Below are 22,405 nucleotides of genomic sequence, written 5' to 3' on the forward strand. Positions count from 1 at the left end.
TGCACCGACAAAATGCAAGAATGTGTCTGTGAAATTTGGTTTTATAGACACTCGGCGTGAAACAAGATTTGATCCTTTCCCATTAAAAGTCCATCAGAGGCTTATATGGCATATCCTTAGTTAAATTTGCATAATGCATAAAAGGATTCTTGCGTGAATATTATAAGATAGAATCTGAAATGAGCTCTTTAATTGATTAATACCTGCCTCTCTGCAGGTAAAACTGTCTCTGTCTAGACTTTATACTAATGCAAAGACTATTTACAGCGGCGTAAAATGGGGAAGGTCAGAAATGTGCTGAGGAAAGTGAAAAAAATCTGAATTTTAAGGTTATTCCTTGAAGAGGAAGACAGAAGAAAGGTTTTCCCCTCTGACTCAGATACTGTGGTCCAGCTGTTTGGGCTTGTGTTGTGTTCGTCTGCAGATGAAAACCAGCGCTCGGGTGTGGCGTGTTTAAACCACAGTTATGACTCGCAGTTTAATCCCTGTTATACAAGTGTGCTGGAACTGTGAGCGTTATTGCCGAGAGGATCCTCAAAATACGTGAGGAGCGTCTAAAACACAATCTGAGAAGTTTCTCAACTTTTACCTTTCAACAGAAGAGCGTAACTCAATATACGAGACATCAATTGGCTCCTAGGATGTATGAGCTCATATGCCTCCATATTATCATTCCCTGTTTCTCCATTTTTCTGTATTTTCAACACATATATGGTACACTGGTTACAGCTTAGGGCCTGCAATTGGACAGTTGCTAATGTGTTCCCAAAGCAGCGCGTCCTGAGGAGACCTAGACAGAGATTTGCTGCATTTTGCTGATTTGTGGGGAGAACCTGTGAATGTTGACATGAAATGTGTTAAACTGAAGGTCTAAACTCTAGGAATGTGAGCCGTGTAGAACACCTTACAAGTATTGCATAATACATTGGTTTGATAGGATTCTTAAAGGAATAGTTCACCAAAAAACCTGCTAATAATGTGCTCATCCCCAAGCCATGAGTGTGTTTCTTCCTCAGGTTTGTAGAAATGTGTCTCTGCATCAGTGTCTCAGCAATGGATGTGAATGGGTGCCGTCACAATGAGAGTCTGATAAAAACATCACAATAATCCACACCACTCCAGTCCATCAGTTAACATCTGGAGAAGACAGAAAAATAAAATAAAATAATAATCACGATTAACACATAGCAAAGACCGAAGCTTAAAAAAAATAAAAGCTAGATGATTTAATGTTTGAACAAAGAAACATTCAACTTAAAAAAAAAAAGAAGCTGTTTCATGTATGACTTACAAATATGCATGGCAGTAAGTTTATTAGTTTGTTTATGTTAGAACTAATAATGGATTGCATCGGGACACTTCTTCAGTTTGATTATTGCTTTGGGTGTGAACCTGAACAAACTGAGGAGCAGATCAGAGGTGTTGAATGCTCACAGCAGGTCTCTTGTGGTTGTTGATGTTCAGTGTAAGCGCCTCCTATAGGCCCACAGAGACACTCCAGATGTGATGCTTATTAAAACAGTGCATTACCCAGCATCATATCAGCACATTTCAGTCTTTTGGGGATCAAGACCAGACCCGATGCACACGATGTGCCGAGAGAATCTGTTTCTCATCTCTCTAACTCCATTCATCTCTCTTTGTCTTGCTTTATTTTCTCTCTTCATAACACTCTGCTCAGAATATGAGTTTATATCCCACACTTTTGGCTTTTTCCCCTCAGAATGGTCAAACTCATTATTTTTGAGTTACAGTAAATCGAGTAATAAAGTCCAAATTAGGAGATACAAACTTGCATTTGTGAGAAAAAAAGTCAGAATTGTGAGATTAAATAAATATTATGTAAAAAGTCAATAGTAATAGGTTTAAATAATATTTAATGTTTTAACTGTAGGGCTAATCCAATACGTCCCGTATGAACAGCATATGTGAAGATTATGCAGACCTATTGTTTAAATCAAATGTATGCTTTAAAAGTAGAGTAATCATAGCAGTTTCATCCATAGTATGTCCTTTTACACATCTGCCTTTAGCTTCAAATGGCGTCTTTGACGACAGTATTCTATAAATTATTTGCATTCCGATTTTGACATCAAAATGCACAAAAATATCATTTTTTCTCCTATTCTATGTTTTTTACCCGTTTCCCTCCACCTATGCGCGTGCAGCTGCAAGTGATGTAACCGTGACGTCTACTCCGAATTAGTCTACACTAAAGCCATGATTGGTTGGTGTTCAGTGAAGCACATGTGAGGAGAATCAAGATACTTCCTGTTAGATAGTTGTGTGCTACAGAGAGAATTGTGTGTTGTGTTTTGCAAAAAGAGTCAAAGGCCGAGAATTAGTGTAAGGTTTTGCAGGTTTGGTGTGTGCTTCTGCTGTGTGTTTGAGTGTCAGATTTACAAAATTGTGTGACAAGTAAAGACTTTTTGTTCAAGCAGTTGAAAAAAATTGTAAAAAATCTAATGAATTAAATGTATTTACAAGGCAGGAATAAACACTGTTGCTGCAGCAAAGTTTGAGAAGGCAGCAGAAAGAAAATATCTGACTATGCAAAAGAATCAGCAAAATTTTATAGTAATTTTAAAAATGTTATACATTAAAAAGTATATATAAACTTAAGTATATATATATATATATATATATATATATATATATATATATATATATATATATAGATATATATATATATATCATTATATTAATATTAATTGCCAGTTTATATAATATTTATTTGAATATATTAAATGATTTATAAATAATTATAATTCATATAGTATTAATTTAATAAATACTAGCCGCAGAAGTCTGACAATTGTGTCTTTACAATTCTTTTACTGTTGATGATGTTGTGTGTTGGTGTTGATCTTGTGTATTGTTTGTTGTTGTTGATGATGATTATGATGATGTTGTTGTTGTTATTGCTGTTGTTGTTGATCTTGTGTACTGATGTTGTGTTGTTGTTGTTATTGATGTTGTGTGTTGTAGTTGATGCTCTTGTGTATTGTTTTGTTGTTGTGTATCAATGTGTTGTTGATGATGTTGATGTTGTGTATTATTGTGTTGATGATGTTGTGTTTGTTTCTGATGATGTGTGTGTTGCTGTTAGATGCTGTGTGTTGATGATCTTGTGTGGTGTTGTTGGTGATGTTGTGTGTTGTTGTTATTAATGATGATGTTGTTGTTGTTTTTGTTGCTGTTGATGATGTTGTTTGTTGTTGTTGCTGCTGTTTGTTGTTGTTGATGATGCTGTCTATTGTTGCTGTCGTTGATGTTGTTGCTGTTGTTATTGATGATGATGATGTGTGTGTTGTTGTTGCTGTCGCTGTCGTTGATTATGATGTTGTTGTTTTTGTTGTGTGGTTTTGTTGTTGCAGTTGTGTGGTGTTGTTGCTTCTGTTCTTATTGTTGATGTGGTGTGTTGTTGTTGATGTTGTTGTTGTGTGGTGTTGTTGTTGCAGTTGTGTGGTGTTGTTGCTTCTGTTGTTGTTGTTGTTGTTGTGTGTGTTGTTGATGATGATGTTGTTGTTGATTATGTTGTGTGGTGTTGTTGTTGTTGCTGCAGTTGTGTGTTGTTGCTGCTGTTTTTGTTGTTGTTGATGATGTTGTGTGTTGGTGTTGCTGTCGTTGTTGATTATGTTGTGTGTGTTGTTGTTGCTGACGCCGTTGTTGTTGTTGTTGTTGTTGATTATGTTGTGTGTGTTGTTGTTGCTGTTTTTGTTGTTGTTGTTGATGATGTTGTGTGTTGTTGTTGCTGTCGTTGTTGATGATGGTGTGTGTGTTGTTGATGATGATGTTGTTGTTGATTATGTTGTGTGGTGTTGTTGTTGCTGCAGTTGTTGTTGTTGATTATGATGATGTTGTTGTTTTGTTGCTGTTGATGTTGTGTGGTGTTGTTGCTTCGGTTCTTGTTGTTGTTGATGATGTTGTGTGTGTGTTGTTGTTGATGATGTTGTGTGTTTTTGTTGTTGTTGTTGTTGCTGCTGTTTTTGTTGTTGATGTTGTTTGTTGCTGTTGTTGTTGATTTTGTGTGTGTTGTTGTTGCTGTCGCCATGGTTGTTTTTGTTGCTGTTGATGTTGTGTGGTGTTGTTGTTGTTGCAGTTGTGTGGTGTTGTTGCTGGTGTTCTTGTTGTTGTTGTTGTTGATGATGATGATGCTGTTGTTGTTTTTGTTGCTGTTGATGTTGTGTGTTGTTGTTGTTGCAGTTGTGTGTTGTTGCTGTTGTTTTTGTTGTTGCTGCAGTTGTGTTGTTGCTGCTGTTTTTGTTGTTGATGATGTTGTGTGTGGTGTGTTGTTGTTGTTGCTGCAGTTGTGTGTTGTTGCTGCTGTTTTTGTTGTTGATGATGTTGTGTGTGGTGTGTGTTGTTGTTGCTGCAGTTGTGTGTTGTTGCTGTTGTTTTTGTTGTTGCTGCAGTTGTGTTGTTGCTGCTGTTTTTGTTGTTGATGATGTTGTGTGTGGTGTGTTGTTGTTGTTGCTGCAGTTGTGTGTTGTTGCTGCTGTTTTTGTTGTTGATGATGTTGTGTGTGGTGTGTGTTGTTGTTGCTGCAGTTGTGTGTTGTTGCTGTTGTTTTTGTTGTTGCTGCTGTTTTTGATTATGTTGTGTGTGGTGTGTTGTTGTTGTTGTTGCTGCAGTTGTGTGTTGTTGCTTCTGTTTTTGTTGTTGATTGTTGTTATTGATGATGATGTTATGTGGTGTTGTTGCTGTTGTTGGTGATGATGTTGTGTGTTTTTGTTGCTGGTTTTTGTTGTTGTTATGTGTTGTTGTTGTTGCTGTTGATGATAATGATGTGTGGTGTTGTTGCTGTTGTTGATGATATTGTGTGTTGTGTAGCTCCAGGCTGTGCTGCTGTAGGCTGTGAGGATGTTGTTTTCCCTGAGGCTGTTGTCTGCACAAGGACACACTGTACCGCACATGAGACTGAATGAATACAGAGTCACGCTCAACTGTGTGCGACTTCTCTTTGATAATTTCCGGCTTAAGGCAAGATCATTGGCCCTTCACCCAGATTAGCTCCACACCTGAAACCGAGATGATCATTCATGCTGTGCATCTCTAAAAGAGAACAGAGATGCTTCATAACCTCACGCTTCACTGCTCACTGCTATCCATGAGCTTGTATTATTTTTCCAGTCTGTGTAATTTTATGCAATATGTGCTGTTTAGTGTATGTATATTAAAACCTGAAACTTGAACACTGTTCTTCGGCTGATGTTTCTTTCAGTGAATGTAAATCTAGTTGTCTTGGGCTTCATGCTTCTGTTCTCTGTCCCGTTTTCAAGTGTTTCTCCACTTCATTTCTCATTTTGTATAACTGTCAGTCTCTATCTCTTCATACACGCAGCCTGTAAACACACACTTGTGATTTTCTGCCATCCGTATCTCTGTCAGAGTAGGGCTGCAACAAGCGGTTATTTTGATAATTAATTAATCTAACGATTATTAGAATGATTAATCGACTAATCGTTGATTAATTCAGTGATTAATCAGTAGACTTTGATTTTTCAGCTTTTGCAATTAGTTAAAATACCGAGTTATACATATTCTAACAAATTAATAAAGGTAATCACTTCAACTTTTGAAAATCATATTTAATTACAATTATTATACAATTTATACAATTAAATATATCTGGCACACAAAATGAGATGACAGACAGAGAAACTCTCTCATTCACCATTTAATAGCTATATGAAAAAGTAACTGAATGGCACATCATTCTGCCTAAAATCTCCTTTTGTAAGTCATATGGATAATAAACTAAATAAAGGTAAACGATAAGACACTTTATTTTTATACAAACTATTTTATTCACAACCTAATCTCTCTTAAAATACCTTATAAGGTTATGATAATCCAAACAGTCCTGCGCTAGATCAAGCTTTGATCTCTGCAAACCGAACTATCACTTTAGTGAAATATTTAGTTTTCCCACTAATAAATAGATTTTATCATTAGCTAGCGCCACACTGGAGAGCTGCTTTATAACTGAAAATCAAGTTGTAATTCTAACTGAAAGAGACACTGACGCTGGTTTTTCATGTTTAATACTATAAAGCTGCTTGATTTAAGGCTATCTATTGCATAAAGGGCTATATAAATAAATGTGACGTTACTGGACTTTACTAGAGTGCCGAACGTCAAGCATCCACACATCGCTGTAAACCAGATGCTTTCTTAACTGCTGCTTTCTCACCGCTGTCAGTTTGTGTTATGTTTATTTTGTTATTGAGAGGAAAGCGTGCAGCATATATTTACATATTCATCCAAACGCGGCTCAGCAGCTTCAGCTTCAGTTTGCTGTGAAGCGCCGTGTGTTTCTTCTCTTGAATCGCATCCAGGAGGGCTGAATTACCATCTTGCGCTACAGCTTCACACTGGTCAAACCGCATTATCGCAGGCTCTTTCGTTAGGTCACATGAGATCAAACGACTACTCGACAACAAAAATATTTGTTGACAATTTTGTGAACGTTGTCGATAATATTGACTAATAATTTCAGCCCTATGTCAGAGCCTCATCGATGTCAGCTGAGAGAGAGCTGGATATTTATGAAATGATATACACAGTGGATGTCATTTTGATTTTACAATATCATCCTATCAGACCAATAAAGCCCTTTGAGCAGAACTTGATCTCAGAGAAAGAGAGGAGAACGGCGCGTTTGGAGATCATGTGACATGGTGAGATGTTATTATGTTTGGACAATATCAGAGCCATAAATCTCATTCACATGAAAATCAATCTCTCACATACAGAGAGGGAGATGATTCGATCGATGTGTGGTCCAGTGTTACCCATGATGCATTGTGATGCTAATGTCGCTCTAGAACTCTGTCAGATACATGGCCTTGCAAATGACTTCTTCTGTAGGCTTCTGACAGTGAGAATTGAAAATCCAAAGGAGATTGTGAGTGCTCCGAGTTCATTTGGAGTTTTATTCTGTGTTTTAGAGCTTGAGCGGTGTCTTTAGGATTTTATTGGGTGCTGTGAGCATCACTGATGCCTTAGATTGTGTTGCTTGTTGAGAAGAGGTGTGCAGTTACCTTTTCTGAGAGATAAAATGCACAATTTCAGTCTGACAGACGAGAAAATGAGCAGAAAAAATCTGAGCACCTACAACACCCTAGCAACCACTTAGCAGTCATTCTAGCAACTACCTAGTACAGCCTAATAACCACCTGGAATACCCAAGCAATTGCATAGCAACCACACAGAACACCCTATCGAATGTCTTGATCACCCTAGCAACCATGCTGAACACCCAGCAACCTTACAGCAACCTCTCAGAATACCCCAGCAAACATATAGCTCAGTTTAAGCAGTCGTGGCCTAATGGATAGAGAGTTGGACTTGTAACCTGAAGGTTGTGGGTTTGAGTCTCGGGCCGGCAGGGATTGTAGGTGGGGGAGTGAATAACCAACACTCTCTCCACCCTCAATACCACGACTGAGGTGAGACCCTTGAGCAAGGCACCGAACCCCCAACTGCTCCCCGGGCGCCGCAGCATTGGCTTCCACTGCTCCGGGTGTATGTTCACTACTGAGTGTACACTTGGATGGGTTAAATGCAGAGCACAAATTCTGAGTATGGGTCACCATACTTGGCCACGTCACGTCCTTTCCTTCCTTTCCTTTCCTTTAGACCCACAGCACCTCTCATGACAGTCCTGCATCATGATTTCAGTTAGTTTTGCGTAATCACATCTCTCAGTGTCTTCAGAGAGTCTGGTTTGTTGATGGTGTTATATTCAGAAAGCCTAGTTTCCTGCTGCTATGTTGTGTTTCCATCACTGGAGGGCGATAGAGCCTCACCGCTGTGACTGAATACAGCCACTAATGTGTGTGTGTGTGTGTGTGTGTGTGTGCGTGTGTGTGCGTGAGAGTGTGCTTGTGTGTGTGTCTGCATGTGCGAGTGTGAGTGTGTATATGTGTGTAATGCTGCCGCTGGACTGATGGAGGTCTGATAGTCTCTCTTATCGAGCTCTCTCAAATGAAGCTGCGTGTCTCTCTGCAGGTAGATATTGAGCTCTGTGTTTCTCGCTGATATTGAGCGCTGTTATTCCTGGCTTTGTCTGTTTTTAAGTGTGTGCATGTGCTTATTGGTCTTTAAGCTTCAGCAGGGCTGATATCGGTCTGAAGGGTTTGTTGTATTAGCAGAAGAGCAGCAGGACTCCATTATTGAGCACCACGCATTGAACCTTTGTGCTTTAGCGCCTGTGTTGTGAAAGATGGAGAGAGAGAGATGAGAGGATGGAGAAATAACAAATTCTCGTACTTACAAAAACATTTAGGGTACTACGGGGCTAAAGGCACACCTTAAGAAAAATAATTGCTATTCACTGTGCCTAAAATATATAATTGCAGAAAACAAATTATACATTTGTATCGAATATTAATGGAGCAACAGTTTTTGTGTGAAAATCACTCACATTCATTTAGTTTAAAAAAAAATATTATAAATGTATGTGTCACAATACGCTGCTGCAGAGAGAACGCAGGAGTTGAGGAAACGTTTAACAGTCTTTAATCAAGGAGCCAGGGAAGAGACAGGAGGGAGCCGGAACAGGAGGAGCCTGGCGGGACCCAGGCCACAGCCATTACAGTTGCCCACGGTGGACCCAACGGAGGGAGGAGCCATGGAGGAGGAATGGCCGCCGAATCCAGGGGGTCGACCAATGGTGGCGAAGCAGGTGGAGGAGGAGCCCAAGGCTGAGACAGAGAGCCAAAGAGCAAGGGCGACGGGGAGGATCCGGAGGTCCTAGGCGGAGCAGATGGTGCCGGCGACCGACGCGGAGCGACAGAGGAGAGAGGAGGAGCCGAGGAGATGAAGGAACCGGAGGGACGAGGTGAAGCTGGAGGAGTGGAGACCCGAGGCGCAGGATGATCGACCCCAGACCAAGGCGGAGCTGGAGGGACGAGGGATCCCGGCGGAGCTAGTGGACTGCACAATCCACGCGCCATACTCAGCTCAGCCTCAGCTGCGGAGCAGGAGGCGAAGCTCCTGTCCACGCTCACACAGTCTGCGACTCTCTCCCTCAAGGCGGGCGTTGTTGCCGGCTCATGCACCTTGACTGACGTCATCAGCAGCTCAAGTCAGCACAGCTCCGGCTCTGTCGCTCTGTGCGGCGATGGCTTGTTGGTCGCGGTGGGCTCAGAGATGCGCTCCGCGCAGCGGGGAGATGGTCGGCTGGGCACTGGGTCGGGAATGGAACTGGTGAGATTCTCCTGGGAACAGGCGGGGAACGGAGATCCGTTTCTCACCAGTGTCCACTCCACAAAGGCAGTGAAATTCGCTTGAGGGCCATCCTCAGATGATGGTGCTCTGTACGCGGAGTTCAAGCTGGCGTCATAGAATGCACAGAGCACATTGTCCGGGTAGGTGGTGAGGCTGGCGAGGACCAGGAACAGTCTGGTGTGGCCCTCGAACGATCTCTCCCCCTGCTCCAGCAGGAGGAGGAGGAGGTGGTATTCCGGGCGAAGGAGGGGATCCATAGGAAATACACACAACGCAAACAAAACACAGAGGAAAAAGACAGAAACAGAAACAAAAGGAACACATGAAGTTAAGTGTGTTGGTCAGGTCTTCTTTCATGATATGCTGCTGCAGAGAGACCGCAGGAGTCGAGGAAACGTTTAACAGTCTTTAATCAAGGAACTCAGGAGATACTCCACAATGGGAGATGCGCGCACACACACACAGCAAGTAGACCCGACAAACATGAACTGTACAGACAGGGCTTTTAAACACATGACAATCAGGGAGAAACGAGACACACCTGGAAACAACTAAAGCAATCAAGGGGAGGCAGAAACTGGGTCACAGGGAACAAAACACACAAGACAGTCCCAAAACCCTGACAGTATAAGGTGGCTAGGGGGGCCTATTACCCCACACACGGATGCAAATACTTCAGATAAAATAATGTTTTTTTTTTGTTGTTTAAGTTAATACTCATTCAAAACAATCACTTCAGCAAAGTTTGTACTATTTTCTGCTTATTTTGAAAAATAAAAGAATACAATTTTTGTTCAATAAATATACTGTCATTAAAATGTTAATATAAAAAATATATATATTTTAAAATAACAAAATAATTTTAATAAGTAAAGATTATGGAAGCATTGAAGGAGATCCAATAATAACTGAAATATATTTACAGTAGTAACAACAAATTATATTTTATTACATGATATGTATAATATCATGTTTTTAAATATGATGGTTTCATTCTAAACATGATTATTTTCTCTAATATGGGCACCCAACATAATATATGGTATTTGCCATCTGAATCTAATCATGTCAACAAATGGAAAAGTCAGCCATCTATTAATTATCATATTAATTACTGTGCGCCTTTAGCCCCAACAGCAGGGCCGCTTTTTACCCCAACTTTTACATATTCTTTTGTTATTTAAGAACTGTTACTTTAATTATCATTAAAAAAAATGAAAATTGTTAAGAAGACCTTTGTCTCAAAATATATGCATTAATTTTAGCGAGTCGCATTTGCTACAACATTTTAAAAAACATAAAATATTAGATCAGTAAGCACAGAATCAACCTTGTGCTGCTGCGTGCGATCGCGTCAAATATCAGACAAATATACATGTGCATCTTGAAAAGAGAATGTTTTGGAAAGTGCTAAGCCATGTTTTTGTGCCATCTAGTGATTTAGAGGAAAATAATATCAAAGGCGTCTTTTACCCCGGGGCGCCTTTAGTCCCGTTGCACCCTTTTTGTTGTTGTTGCTGAAATACATCATCTATGGGAGCCCATTTTCACCATGGAATAAATGAAGATAATTGAGTCTATAGTTTGGATTTTGTTTCTTTTTTCTTGCAATTCCAAGTTTACATCTCGCAATTGTGTTGTTTAGCTTCTGCTACACTTTTTATCTCATAATTCAGACTCACAAATATATCTCACAAATCAGTTTTTCCCCCACACCTGGCAATTCAGACTTTTTTTTCACAATTTGGACTTTTCTTCTCATAATTTAAATCTCAGTGTTTATCTCACAATTTTGTTTTCTTGCTTCCGCCATAATAATTTAGACTTTTTTTCTTGCGTTTGCAAGTTTATATCAGGATTTTGAGTTTATCTTACAGCTCTGGGTTTATATCTCACAATTCTGACTTTTTGTTTCTCTAAATTCTGAGTTTACATCTTACAGTAAAACTTTTTTTTTTTTCCACTGAATACAAAATAAAAAAGGTAATTGCAACTTGTTATGTCCCAATTCTGAGTTTATTTCTAACAGTTCTGAGCTTTTGGCTCATAATTCTGAAAACTAATTCAAAATTGTGATACTGAACCCAGAACTGAGAGAAACAAACTGAATTGTGACATAAAAGGCACAGTTAATCAGTTAAACATCATGGCAGCACTGATCGGCTGTGCTGTTGAAAGCAAATATGAGAGATTTTCTCCAGTCTGAGCAGACGGATGGAGATGAAGGCAGGATGAGTGTGTGATAACTTCATTTACTCTCAGTGACTCAATGTGGAATATTATATTTGTAGAGTATGTTCAGATGTGTAGACTAGATCTAAAGTGTATTTAAATGTGACATCCTCCAGGACTGAACAGCACAAATCAGTATTTATTTGAAACAAAAATCTTTTGTTACATTATAAACATCACTTTTGAATTATTTCATTCATCTTTGTTAATAAAAGTATTATTTTCTCTTTGTTTGACCCCTGATGAAGCTGAGAGATTGATGGTCCGTTTCATATCACATGGATTCCTATCCAATTAGACATCATTATATGTAATTAAACAACAAATTAGTCCAAATGATCTTTAATACATGTAGCTGGATGACATCTGTTCAGATTAATTAGTGTAATACAAAAATATAGGTATGCATAATAATGTGTTTAATTCATGCCAACCCGAGTTCCTCTGAAGGTTTTGTTCTCATCTGCTCAATCAACTACATTTCTTTTCTGTAAACGCAAGAAATGCGCTCAAAAGAAGGAATAATGGAGGAGAGAAGTGCGATAGAGAGACAGAGGAGCTGTAAATAAACAGCGGTGGGTGTGTGGCAGCATTTATGAGGGCCGTAATGACTTTATTTTGATTGCGGTGGCACAGGTTCCTGTTCCTCTCTCTTTCTCTCTCGCAGTGACTCTCACCATTAAAGGGTCATGACATGAGAAATCAAAAGATCTTTTGGCATAAAATAGGTCTTTGTACCATTAAAACATCCTGCAAGTTTCATAGCTTAAGACGTCCTCCTCATTATAAACAAAGCATTTATTTAATCGAGCTCAAAAAATGGCTCGTTTTGGATCACCATAAACACCGCCTCCAGATGAGACATCAGCATAGGCCCCACCCACCAGCGCTCAGTCGCTTAAAAAAGCGTTGCGTCAAAAGCAAACAAATTACAATCACTGCCGCTATCTTGTCTACATTGGATACTTTCTGACAGTCCACGTTCGAGTCTGTCATCAGTTGGACAAATGGAGTGAAAGGACTTTCGCTTTGACGCGTTTGGGTTAAACAGCTCGCTCGTGTCTTTGTACAGATATCAGATTCACAAGGATCCCAGCGTAAGGAACAAGTGGATAGTTTATTTTTAATGGCATCCCGAATCGTGTCAGAGGATTATATGTTTGTTCGGAGCATTATGTTTTGTAATCGAGGCACAGTGTCATGGAGAGTTATAAAGAATAATTTGTTGAAAGATGAAGTGGTACTAGATCAGACTGTAGCTGCATCACAAACCGGAAGTAAATGTTTTGTCTGGAAATAACCGTTTAATTTTGATTATGTTGTCAAAACATGCATTAGTAGTGATCTTGAAGGATTCATTCATATTGAATGACTCTTTAATGTGACTCGGGAAGAACAAGTCGTCTCGGGGAGTGATTCGTTCATATATGCATGCACAACATCCTATAGGTTCTGTACTGGATTCAATGATCCAAACTTCCCATCACTGGGCATTGATACCGTTTCCTATGCAGTGACGTTAGCCAATCATAGCAGTGGCTGATTACTGAGAGGCCATACAGGACCTGCCCTTTAAAAGCAGTCTGTTTATGAGACCGGGTCAGAATGAGGGTTGAAAATAAGTTTTTTTTCACATATTTATTAGTTTTTTTGTGCAAAAACTTTATTAACATTATAAGTAAACCTCAAAGAACATATTAAAATAATTTTAAAAATCCATGTCGTGACCCCTTTAACACAAAGTGGCGGCTGTAAATTCAGATTAGGCCTTACTCCACCGTCTCTCTGCTCAAACACACATCTACAGCTGACGTCTGCTTCCCTGCTGCTCGGCTGAAAGCGTCTTCCAGATCCATCACGGCTGGTATTTAGACTCTTCCAGCACTCTTACATAATTCCTAATCCTGGCAGTCAGCACAGACACGGGCCAGATTCACATTTAATGCGTCTGAATGAGGATCTGGAGCTCGTTTCACTGCGCTTCTGTGCTTTAGTTTGCAGCTATTGAACCAGATATTTCTGCTGTTTCTGCCTGAGTGCGTGTTTTAATCTTTTAATTGTTTTCATAAATCAGCTGCTGATATATATATATATATATATATAGCATTTACAGATGAAGCCGTTCAGAGCTTATTTTATTTACAGATGAATAGGAAGTTCAAAAGAACAGCATTTAATTGAAGCAGAGATCTTTTGTCACATTATAAACCACCTTTTGAACAATTTCATGAATCTTTGCTTTATAAAATATTATTTTCTTTTTGTGCGACCCCTGATGAAGCTGATGCTAATATCTAGAGAGGGACTGATGGTCCAATTTGTTTTATTTTATTTTATTTAATAGTATTTTATTTTACCGTTAAAGTAATTTGGGTCAGTCCTTGTTATAGTCACATTTATAATATAATAAGGCAATATTCAGCAAGGATGCATTCAGTTGATCAAAAGTAAAGACATTTACAATGTTACAAACTATTTTCAGCAGGAGTAATGATGCAGGATTAAATAACGTTTTAAAATCTCAATAGAAAAGAGTTGTTGTAAACTGAAATAATATTTCACAATATTACTGTTTTTACTGTATTTCTGATCAAATACATGCAGCCTTAGTGAAGAGAAGAGACTTCGGGAACCAGATGAGGTTGGTGCAGCCTAGAATTAAACTGCTGGTCTCGTCTGGCCAAATACACTATCATTAAAAAAATAATACTGTTTTGTGTCATGCAATGCAGTTTTAAGAGTTTTTTAGGCGAGAATGTGTTTGCTTGGACTTTAAATATGCGGTTTGTTAATAAAGATAAGGTCTATTTCAAAATAAGCTTGTGCGTTTTCGGAGACGGGAGATCCATCGGTTCAGCAGCCGTTCAGAGCTCATTACACCCACAGAGAGCGCCTGACCGTGGCCAGATCTTCTGGAATTTACCGCTGGCTCTGATGTCTCTATAGTGGTTAAACACAAGATAATTTGTGTTGGGGAAATCTAACGGCATAGTATGTTAGGTTTATAGCTATATATTTTTAATGCATTTACAGTATAAATAAGTGTTTAAATCTTATACTGTGCCACAACGCTGTCTTGAGCATCTGAGACTTGTTTGCTCTGATTTATAATGGAATATTAGATATGAGACTTTTCCCCGTTTTATTGTCACACTTTAGAAAGTTATTAACACACAATGCCTGCCATGTAGATTTGATTTCGCTGATGTTCTTATGTAAGCAGTGTTTGTCAGTCTGCTTCTCCACTCAGAGCCGGTTATTATCCAGGACTCTGGTTTTCTGATGGCAGAAAGGCCAGTGCGAGTAAAGAAGGCCATTTTTTATTACTTTACTTTCTTGCACTCAGATGCATGAGTTATCAAACACACTTATTAAAGAATCAATTATAGTTCACATGCATAAATTAAAACATTTTTTCCTGAACCCATCAGAAGGCTTTAATATCTTTTCTCTCTGTCTCTCTCGTCTCTTGTGTTTGGATGTGATGCTCTACTGTTAGTTTAGATGAAGAGCTGACAGAATAATTAGGAAACTCAAATCCTCATCTCATATGGAAATGCTGATGTGTATTTATCACAGTGAGGGCCTCCGTCTCTCATCATGGTGACAAAAACACAGTGTGTCAATATTAGTTTGTTTGCGTGTGCCATGGAAGTCTTGAAGTGCTCGTCAGTCTTAAAGGGGACGCTGTTTATTTATTCATTCATTTATCGCTGTAGTCTTATTATGTTAGAATGTGTTCGTGCTGTAAAGACCGGGTTCCCACAATCATTGCAATCATGAAGAAAAGAAGAAAAAAAAACAACTAGTGTGATTTCAAGGCCTAAAAAAGTCATGGAAATGAATAAATGTTTAAAATCATGAACATTTGTGTAGTAAATCGTTTTTTCTAGTTCTGCTCTAAAATGCGTTAAATATTTATATATTGCTGATAAAATATTTTAAAGCTTGAATTTATGTAATCAATAATATGTAATATGTAATATATATAAATATATATATATATATATATATATATATATATATATATATATATATATATATATATAATTTTATATATTTTTAAATTATATATTTATAAATAAAATATAAATTGTGATATATATATATATACAGTATATATATATATATATATATATATACACACACATATATTTTTATAACAATGTATTGCATATATTTACACACACACACACACACACACATACAGTGTATATATATCTTTTTTTTTGCAAAAAATGTCAGAAAACTTTTTTTTGTTATGGTTGTGATTGCAGAAATATGGTTTTTGCTGGACCACCCTAACCAGACAAACTTTGATGTTTTGGTTATTTGCAGCTCAGTTTCTATTAAAGCTCTTCTTTTCGCTCTGAGGAGGAAGTTTTGAGTTCTGAACTGTACAATATGTTTTCATTATTCATCAAGCTCTTTTATCTGACGAGATCAATGAAGATGTGCTTCCTAATGCCTGTGCTCTCTGTGTCTCTGCAGCTCTTGACGTCCGTGTCCCAGAATCCCCTGTGGTGGCTCTGTTCGGGACGGACACCGTCCTCAACTGCTCCTTCGCAGGCGTCTCGGCGTTTAACCTGTCTGACCTGAGCGTGTTCTGGCAGCTCTCGGACACCAAGCGTGCCGTCCACAGCTTCTGGCAGAGCCGCGATCAGCTGAGCGATCAGGAGGAGCGCTTCGCCAACCGCACCGGCCTGTTCCCAGACCAGCTCCCGTCTGGAAACGCCTCGCTGCTGCTGAAGAGTGTGCGTGTGGCGGATGAGGGAAGCTACTCATGTTTCGTCAGGGTTCAGACGCACAGCAGTGGAGCCATGCTGATGCAAGTCGCAGGTAACCAATCACAAATCACACGGGACCTTCAATTTTTCAATGCAATTTTATTTGTATAGTGCTTTTCACGATGCAATTCGTTGCAAAGCAGCTTTACAGAAAATGTTAAGTTTCTACATTATATTTTGGAGTAGGTTATTAGTGGTGACTATGACAGAAATGTACAGTAAAAATCATGCAATTAGTTACAAATTACATGCAATCAAACAAACGGTGAACACCATTAACTGCAATGATTATATGTTGTGATTAAACGCTGAGATTAAGCTAAATTTGGTAGTTTTGCATGTTGTTCCAGGGTTGGCATCCTCTGAGGTCCTCTGAGAGGGTGGCATCATCTCTTCTCAGGTGTTCGGTCATCTCAAATCTTCGTAAGGGCTGGATCCAAACTGAAGCTTGTGTAATTCTTAGTTATCTTGGGATGCAAGTCCCGTGGCAGAAAAAGAGAAGCAAATAGAGACTAGCTAGCTGTTGTTCAACCCAAGCTAAAGAATAATAATAATGTACATTTGATCAGATATAACTGCAGTACAAGATTATAAGATGCATTATGTGAATGCTTGGCTAAAGAGATGTGTCTTTAATCTAGATTTAAACAGAGAGAGTGTATCTGAACCCCGAACGTTATCAGGAAGGCTATTCCAGAGTTTGGGAGCCAAATGTGAAAAAGCTCTACCTCCTTTAGTGGACTTTGCTATCCTAGGTACTACCAAAAGTCCAGAGTTTTGTGACCTTAGGGAACGTTATGAACATGTAGCTCAGGGAAAATAATGAGATGAACAGCAAAAGTGTGGAATAATTAAGATTTTAAATGTTTTTCAAAAATCTCTTCTGGTCACCAGTGCTGCATTTATTTGAACAAAGATGTGAAATATTATTACAGTTTAAAACAGCTGTTTTCTATGTGAATATGTGTTAAACTATAATTTATTTCTGTGATCTGCAGCTGTATTTTCTTTGTGTGAGTGATTGATCAGTTTTATTTTTGAGTGAACTATCACAGTTTCTCTAAGATCATTTTTCTGTCCAAATTCACAGCTAAATCAGCACAGCGCACAGATTAACACACACACACACACACACACACACACACACACACACACACACACACACACACACACACACACAGTTAATCTCACTAATTGGCTGGTCGCTTGCTGGTGTGATTCTACTGTAAGTGCCTTATTGTTGCATTTTTTAATAAGCTGAGAACAAGTTGAAATAATTTTCTGTGATGATCGGCATTATGCCAGAGACGCTATCAACAGAGCTTAAGTTGTATTGAACCTGAGCGTTGCTTTAATCTAGAAAATCGACTGTCTACAGAATCCACTACTCCTACAGAATACATATCATCTATATATGAGACGGCAGTCGAGATATTTATGTCTGGAATATTATTGCTGGCAGTGCTACAGGCCTCTGAACGGATACCAGATTATGCCAGTATGTACTGTATATGTACTTTACAGTAATGTGTGTTATTATGTGTATGACATACAGTGTGTGACTGATGTTGTTGCACATGTTGAGGATTGTCATAAAATGCTTCTGCAAAGGCCCAGTAATGAGCACGATCATTTATATGCGGTTCTCACGACGAGCCTGATCAATATCCAGTCGTATCGATTGTTAGGATTTGCAGTGATTGATGGTGCTCAGCTGTAGCTGCTATATGTGTTATTATTTTTATGGCTGAATGCACTCAGACTCACCGGAGTACGTCATTATTTCTGATCTATAGATGGCATTTTCCCATTCTCCTTTCTCTGTCTCGCCTTTCTCTTTCAATGCATTGAATTAAGTGATATTAATGCTCTGCGACGCACCACTCCTGTCTGCTTCTGTACATCTAATGAAGATTAAACTAAAACAGTCGTGTCATTATCACTCTTCTGCATTATAATGCTTAATATTTATTAGCGGGATTATTTTGAGTTCACATTCAGAGTAAGAACTGCAGTGATTTCTTGTTCTGGAGATTTTCAATTAGCATCATGGATAAGTGTCATCTGTAATCGTTATATTCTCATATATGATTTTTGTGACACTTAAAGGACTAGTTCACCTAGAAACGATCGTTCTGTCATCATTTACTCTCCTCATGTCATTATAAACCTGCAGGAGTTTGTTTCTTACGAAAGAAAGATGTTAGTAACTGAACCGTTTTGGTAAAAAAAAAAAAAAAAAATCACTTTCTCAGTCTTCGTCACACTGAAGAAACAAAATCATAAAAGTTTGAATTATGAGTAAATTTCTTTTTCCTAAAAATGTTTAATTCTATTGCATTGGACTAAAACGTACTGACTTTGCTCACATAGGCTATAACAACTTACACTTGTGTTCCCAGACAAAAATGTCCAGCCAAAAAACTAAACTAAATAATAATAATAAACGTAAAAAATTAAAAAAAAGCTTATAAATCTCTCATTATGCTATATTTAGTATACATTAAATATATACACAACATTAAAAACACTGATGTGTGTAAACTCAGTAATCAGTGAGGCCTATGATCAACCAGCTCCAAAAAATAATAATAAAAAAACCCACAAAACTTGTGCTAATTGAAAGAAAGCAAGTTGTTAAAAAGATCGAATCCAATATTTGGTGATAATATAGAATAATGAGCAATTTATAAGCAATGTATGACTGGGAACACATAATTAGGTAAAGGATTTCCAGCACAGCACAAGAGGTTAAGTGTCCTTATACCTTTTACTCATTTCTGCCAGTAATTGTCCTACAATTGCACATGGATTATTCATAATGTATTTCGTGAATGCAGTGCATGATGGGAACAGCAACACTGTTTATTATAGTTTGTTCAGATATTAGTTTGGGGAATTTTGATGCTCTACTATGCCCCCCCCCCCCCCATTTTCATCAGAATTGTTGATAAATTACATATTTTTTTAATATTACATCACTTTATATGTTATATGTTCACTCATAAAAAAAAATTGTTATTTATTTTAAAATAATTGAACACATTTTTTAACTTTTTTTAAAAGTGACATAAGTGACATGAAAAATTATTATTTTTTTGAAATATATATATATATATATATATATATATATATATATATATATAGTTAGTTAGTTATAATGTTTTACTTTATATTGCATCACTTTGTCAACAAATATTGTACATTTTCTATTTTTTATATGTATTATATATTTATTTATACATATTTATTTATTTAAAATTTTATTAATACTTTTCTAAGTTTTTCTTTTCTATATATATTAGGCAAAATGAATATCATACTTTCTATAGACTATAATTTGCCCATATTTTGAAGAGGAACAGCAAGATTTGTATATTATCTGATTAAATCTGTTCAGCTGAGTTGTTAGTTTCAGCTCTGGTCTTGAGTTGAGCGTCAGACATCAGCTAGAGGTTATAAAGTCTTCTTGGCATCCGTTCCGGCGACCCCACAGCCGTCTGATTGCTTTCCCTCCCGTCGGCCCAGCGCCTAACTTTTGTGTTTGCTGAATGGTGATTGTCTGTGAGAATATGGCGGCCTTGCGTGTGTGCGCTCGAGGGACGGCGGCGCTGATTTCTTCATCACCCCAACAAAAACACTTTACGAGCGGCCCATTTCCCAGAAGCCTCCCCGCCTGTGGTTTTGTGTCCCTGCTGAGGAAGTGGGCATAGATGAGCGTGTCAGCAGACGATTTCCATCTGATCTTGAGCCATGTGTGTTTTATGCTAAGCTCCTAGAATGTAATTAACAATTTAATGGGAATCATGTCCCCAGGTGAAGGCAGCGGTATATAGCAAACTCATCGCCTTCCTCTGAAACTCACCACTCTGACACTGAAACGCCATTCACACGGCTTGTGCAAATCCAGGAGTTTTTATAAATGTATCTCTGAAGGGAACTGACTGTCTTCATAAAAAGTTTTGATGGCATTTCATTTTTGTCTTCTAAGCAATGCCTAATATAGTGATGTTTCTGAGCACAACCCTGCTTTGTGTACAGGGGTAACCGTTGTATTTCTGCTGTGAATTTGCATTTTCATTCAGTCCATCTGCTGCTTTTGTTCAGACCAATGTGACAAATCTATTTAAATTAAATAATATTCTAATTGTGTGGTTATTTTATAAATTAAATTATATATACAAATGATATATACAAATTTAAATCAAATAATATATATATATATATATATATATATATATATATATATATATATATATATATATATATATATATATATATATAATAAATATTATTTTTATTTTCAACTATTTGTTTTTGTCAAAACTTGTAGTATGTAAACTATAAACCTCTTTAAATTGCCATTTTTGACCATGCTATGGTTTAGGATGTTATGTTGTTTTAGTGTTTTTTTTTTGTGTGTTGTTATAGTTTTTATAGTATTTTGAAGTAGCTTATATTTTTATATTTTCAGTTTTCGTTTGAATTTTTGTTAATTTTTAGTAATTTTGTTATGTACTTTTGTGATTTTTATTGTATTTTTTCGTGTTTTTTATATTACCATTAAGGTTTAATTTATTTTTATTTCAGTTTTAGTTGTTTATTAATTTCTAGTTAGTAATTTAAGTATTTCAACATTTATTTTATTTTATTTTAAATAGTTGTAGTTAACAGTAGTGACCCTGCTCCAGACCACCAGAGGTTTGCAGGTATGTGTTACTCACACTAACTAGTCCTCTCTCTGTCTCTCTCTCTCTCTCTCTCTCTCTCTCGGTCCATCACAGCTCCGTTCTCCAAGCCGCTGGTCACATGGGGCCCGGAGTCGGCCCTGAAGCCGGGCGATGTGGTGGCCCTCAGCTGTGTGGCGTACGGAGGTTATCCTGAGGCAGAAGTGCTGTGGCAGGACGGGGCCGGACGCAACCTGACCGATAACGTTACGGTCTCACAGGTGGCCAACGAGGAGGGTCTGTTCAGCGTGAAGAGCATCCTGACCGTGATCCTGGAGCCCAACAGCACTTACAGCTGCAGACTGAGCAACCCGCTGCTGGGCGAGGAAGGACACGCGTCCATCACCATCACCGGTGAGAGCAAACGGCACCGATGCTCATTCTCAGACCACCAGTGCACATTTAATACCACTCAGATACTGCTAGAGTTTTTAGTACTATTTTGAATCAGCATCTATTTTTACATTTTTAGTTTTCTTTATCATTTTAGTAAAGTTTTTTTTTTTTTTGCATTTTTTCAGTTTTAGTAGTAAAGCGATATATAGTTTTTGTTAATTTTTACTTTATTTTTGTTATTTTAGTAAATTTTTTAGACAGGTACAACTATTTTTTTTTATATATATTTTATTTCAGTTAATGTTTATTTTTATTTCTATTTTAAGTAAAATGTTTTATTGTTTTAATTTTTGTTTCAGTTATTTTACTACATCAAGTAAAAAAAAATAATAATAATAATAAAAAAAATACACATATGTATATATATATATATACACACACATATACTATACATATATATATACAAACATGGCTTTTTTTTTTTTACTATAATAATCCTGGACCCAACCAAAAGATTATTTCCACAAGTTTTTTTTCTTTTCTTTTCTTTTTTTCTGTTGACCTAAAGATAAAAATTGTCATCTCACCTTCACAATTTAGACATATGGGTACAATTTCTTTCCCTCTAAAATCTCAATGTTTTTACAATCAGAAGTCAATTAAAATCTCCGCCGCGATGGCTTCACGGACTTCCCTCAACGCCAAACCCGAACAGGGAGAAAATAAAAAAAATTTCAATTATGGTCCAATAGGCATCACCATCATTGTTAAATGAGAAAGTGGATGATTATTTCACAGATTGCTTCTTTGAAATGGGAACGGGCCTTTTGTGCTTAGATGAAGCGCTAACACTGCAGGCTGACATGTGTCTGTTCAGAGGAGATATAATGTATAAGGTACAACTCCAATGAGATTTCACAGAACGCTCTGACGGATGAAGGTCAGGTTGTGCTCTCGTTCTGTGAGTCTACAGCAAATACCTGTGCTGTGAATCTCATCCTGACTGCCGCAGCCTTACAACCTTGTTAGTAAACAAGCGTCAGAATCCGTGTGCGAGCGGAGGGATCACGCCGACCTTGTTTGATA

At 37.7% G+C, this 22,405-nt stretch overlaps 1 protein-coding gene across 2 annotated transcripts in view; it reads left to right on the forward strand.

Annotated features, from left to right (window-relative positions):
- The window catches only part of LOC306888152 (CD276 antigen-like), an 82,277-nt gene that overhangs the window by 5,929 nt on the left and 53,943 nt on the right, over positions 1-22,405 (forward strand). For both annotated transcript variants that reach the window (XM_079446312.1, XM_079446313.1), the window contains exons 3-4: positions 15,961-16,308; positions 21,041-21,337. In XM_079446312.1, coding sequence (XP_079302438.1) covers positions 15,961-16,308; positions 21,041-21,337 — 645 coding nt within the window. The remainder of the gene's footprint in view (positions 1-15,960; positions 16,309-21,040; positions 21,338-22,405) is intronic.

This window comes from Barbus barbus, assembly GCF_936440315.1.
Source record: "Barbus barbus genome assembly, chromosome: 22".
NCBI classification, from domain to species: Eukaryota; Metazoa; Chordata; class Actinopteri; order Cypriniformes; family Cyprinidae; genus Barbus; species Barbus barbus.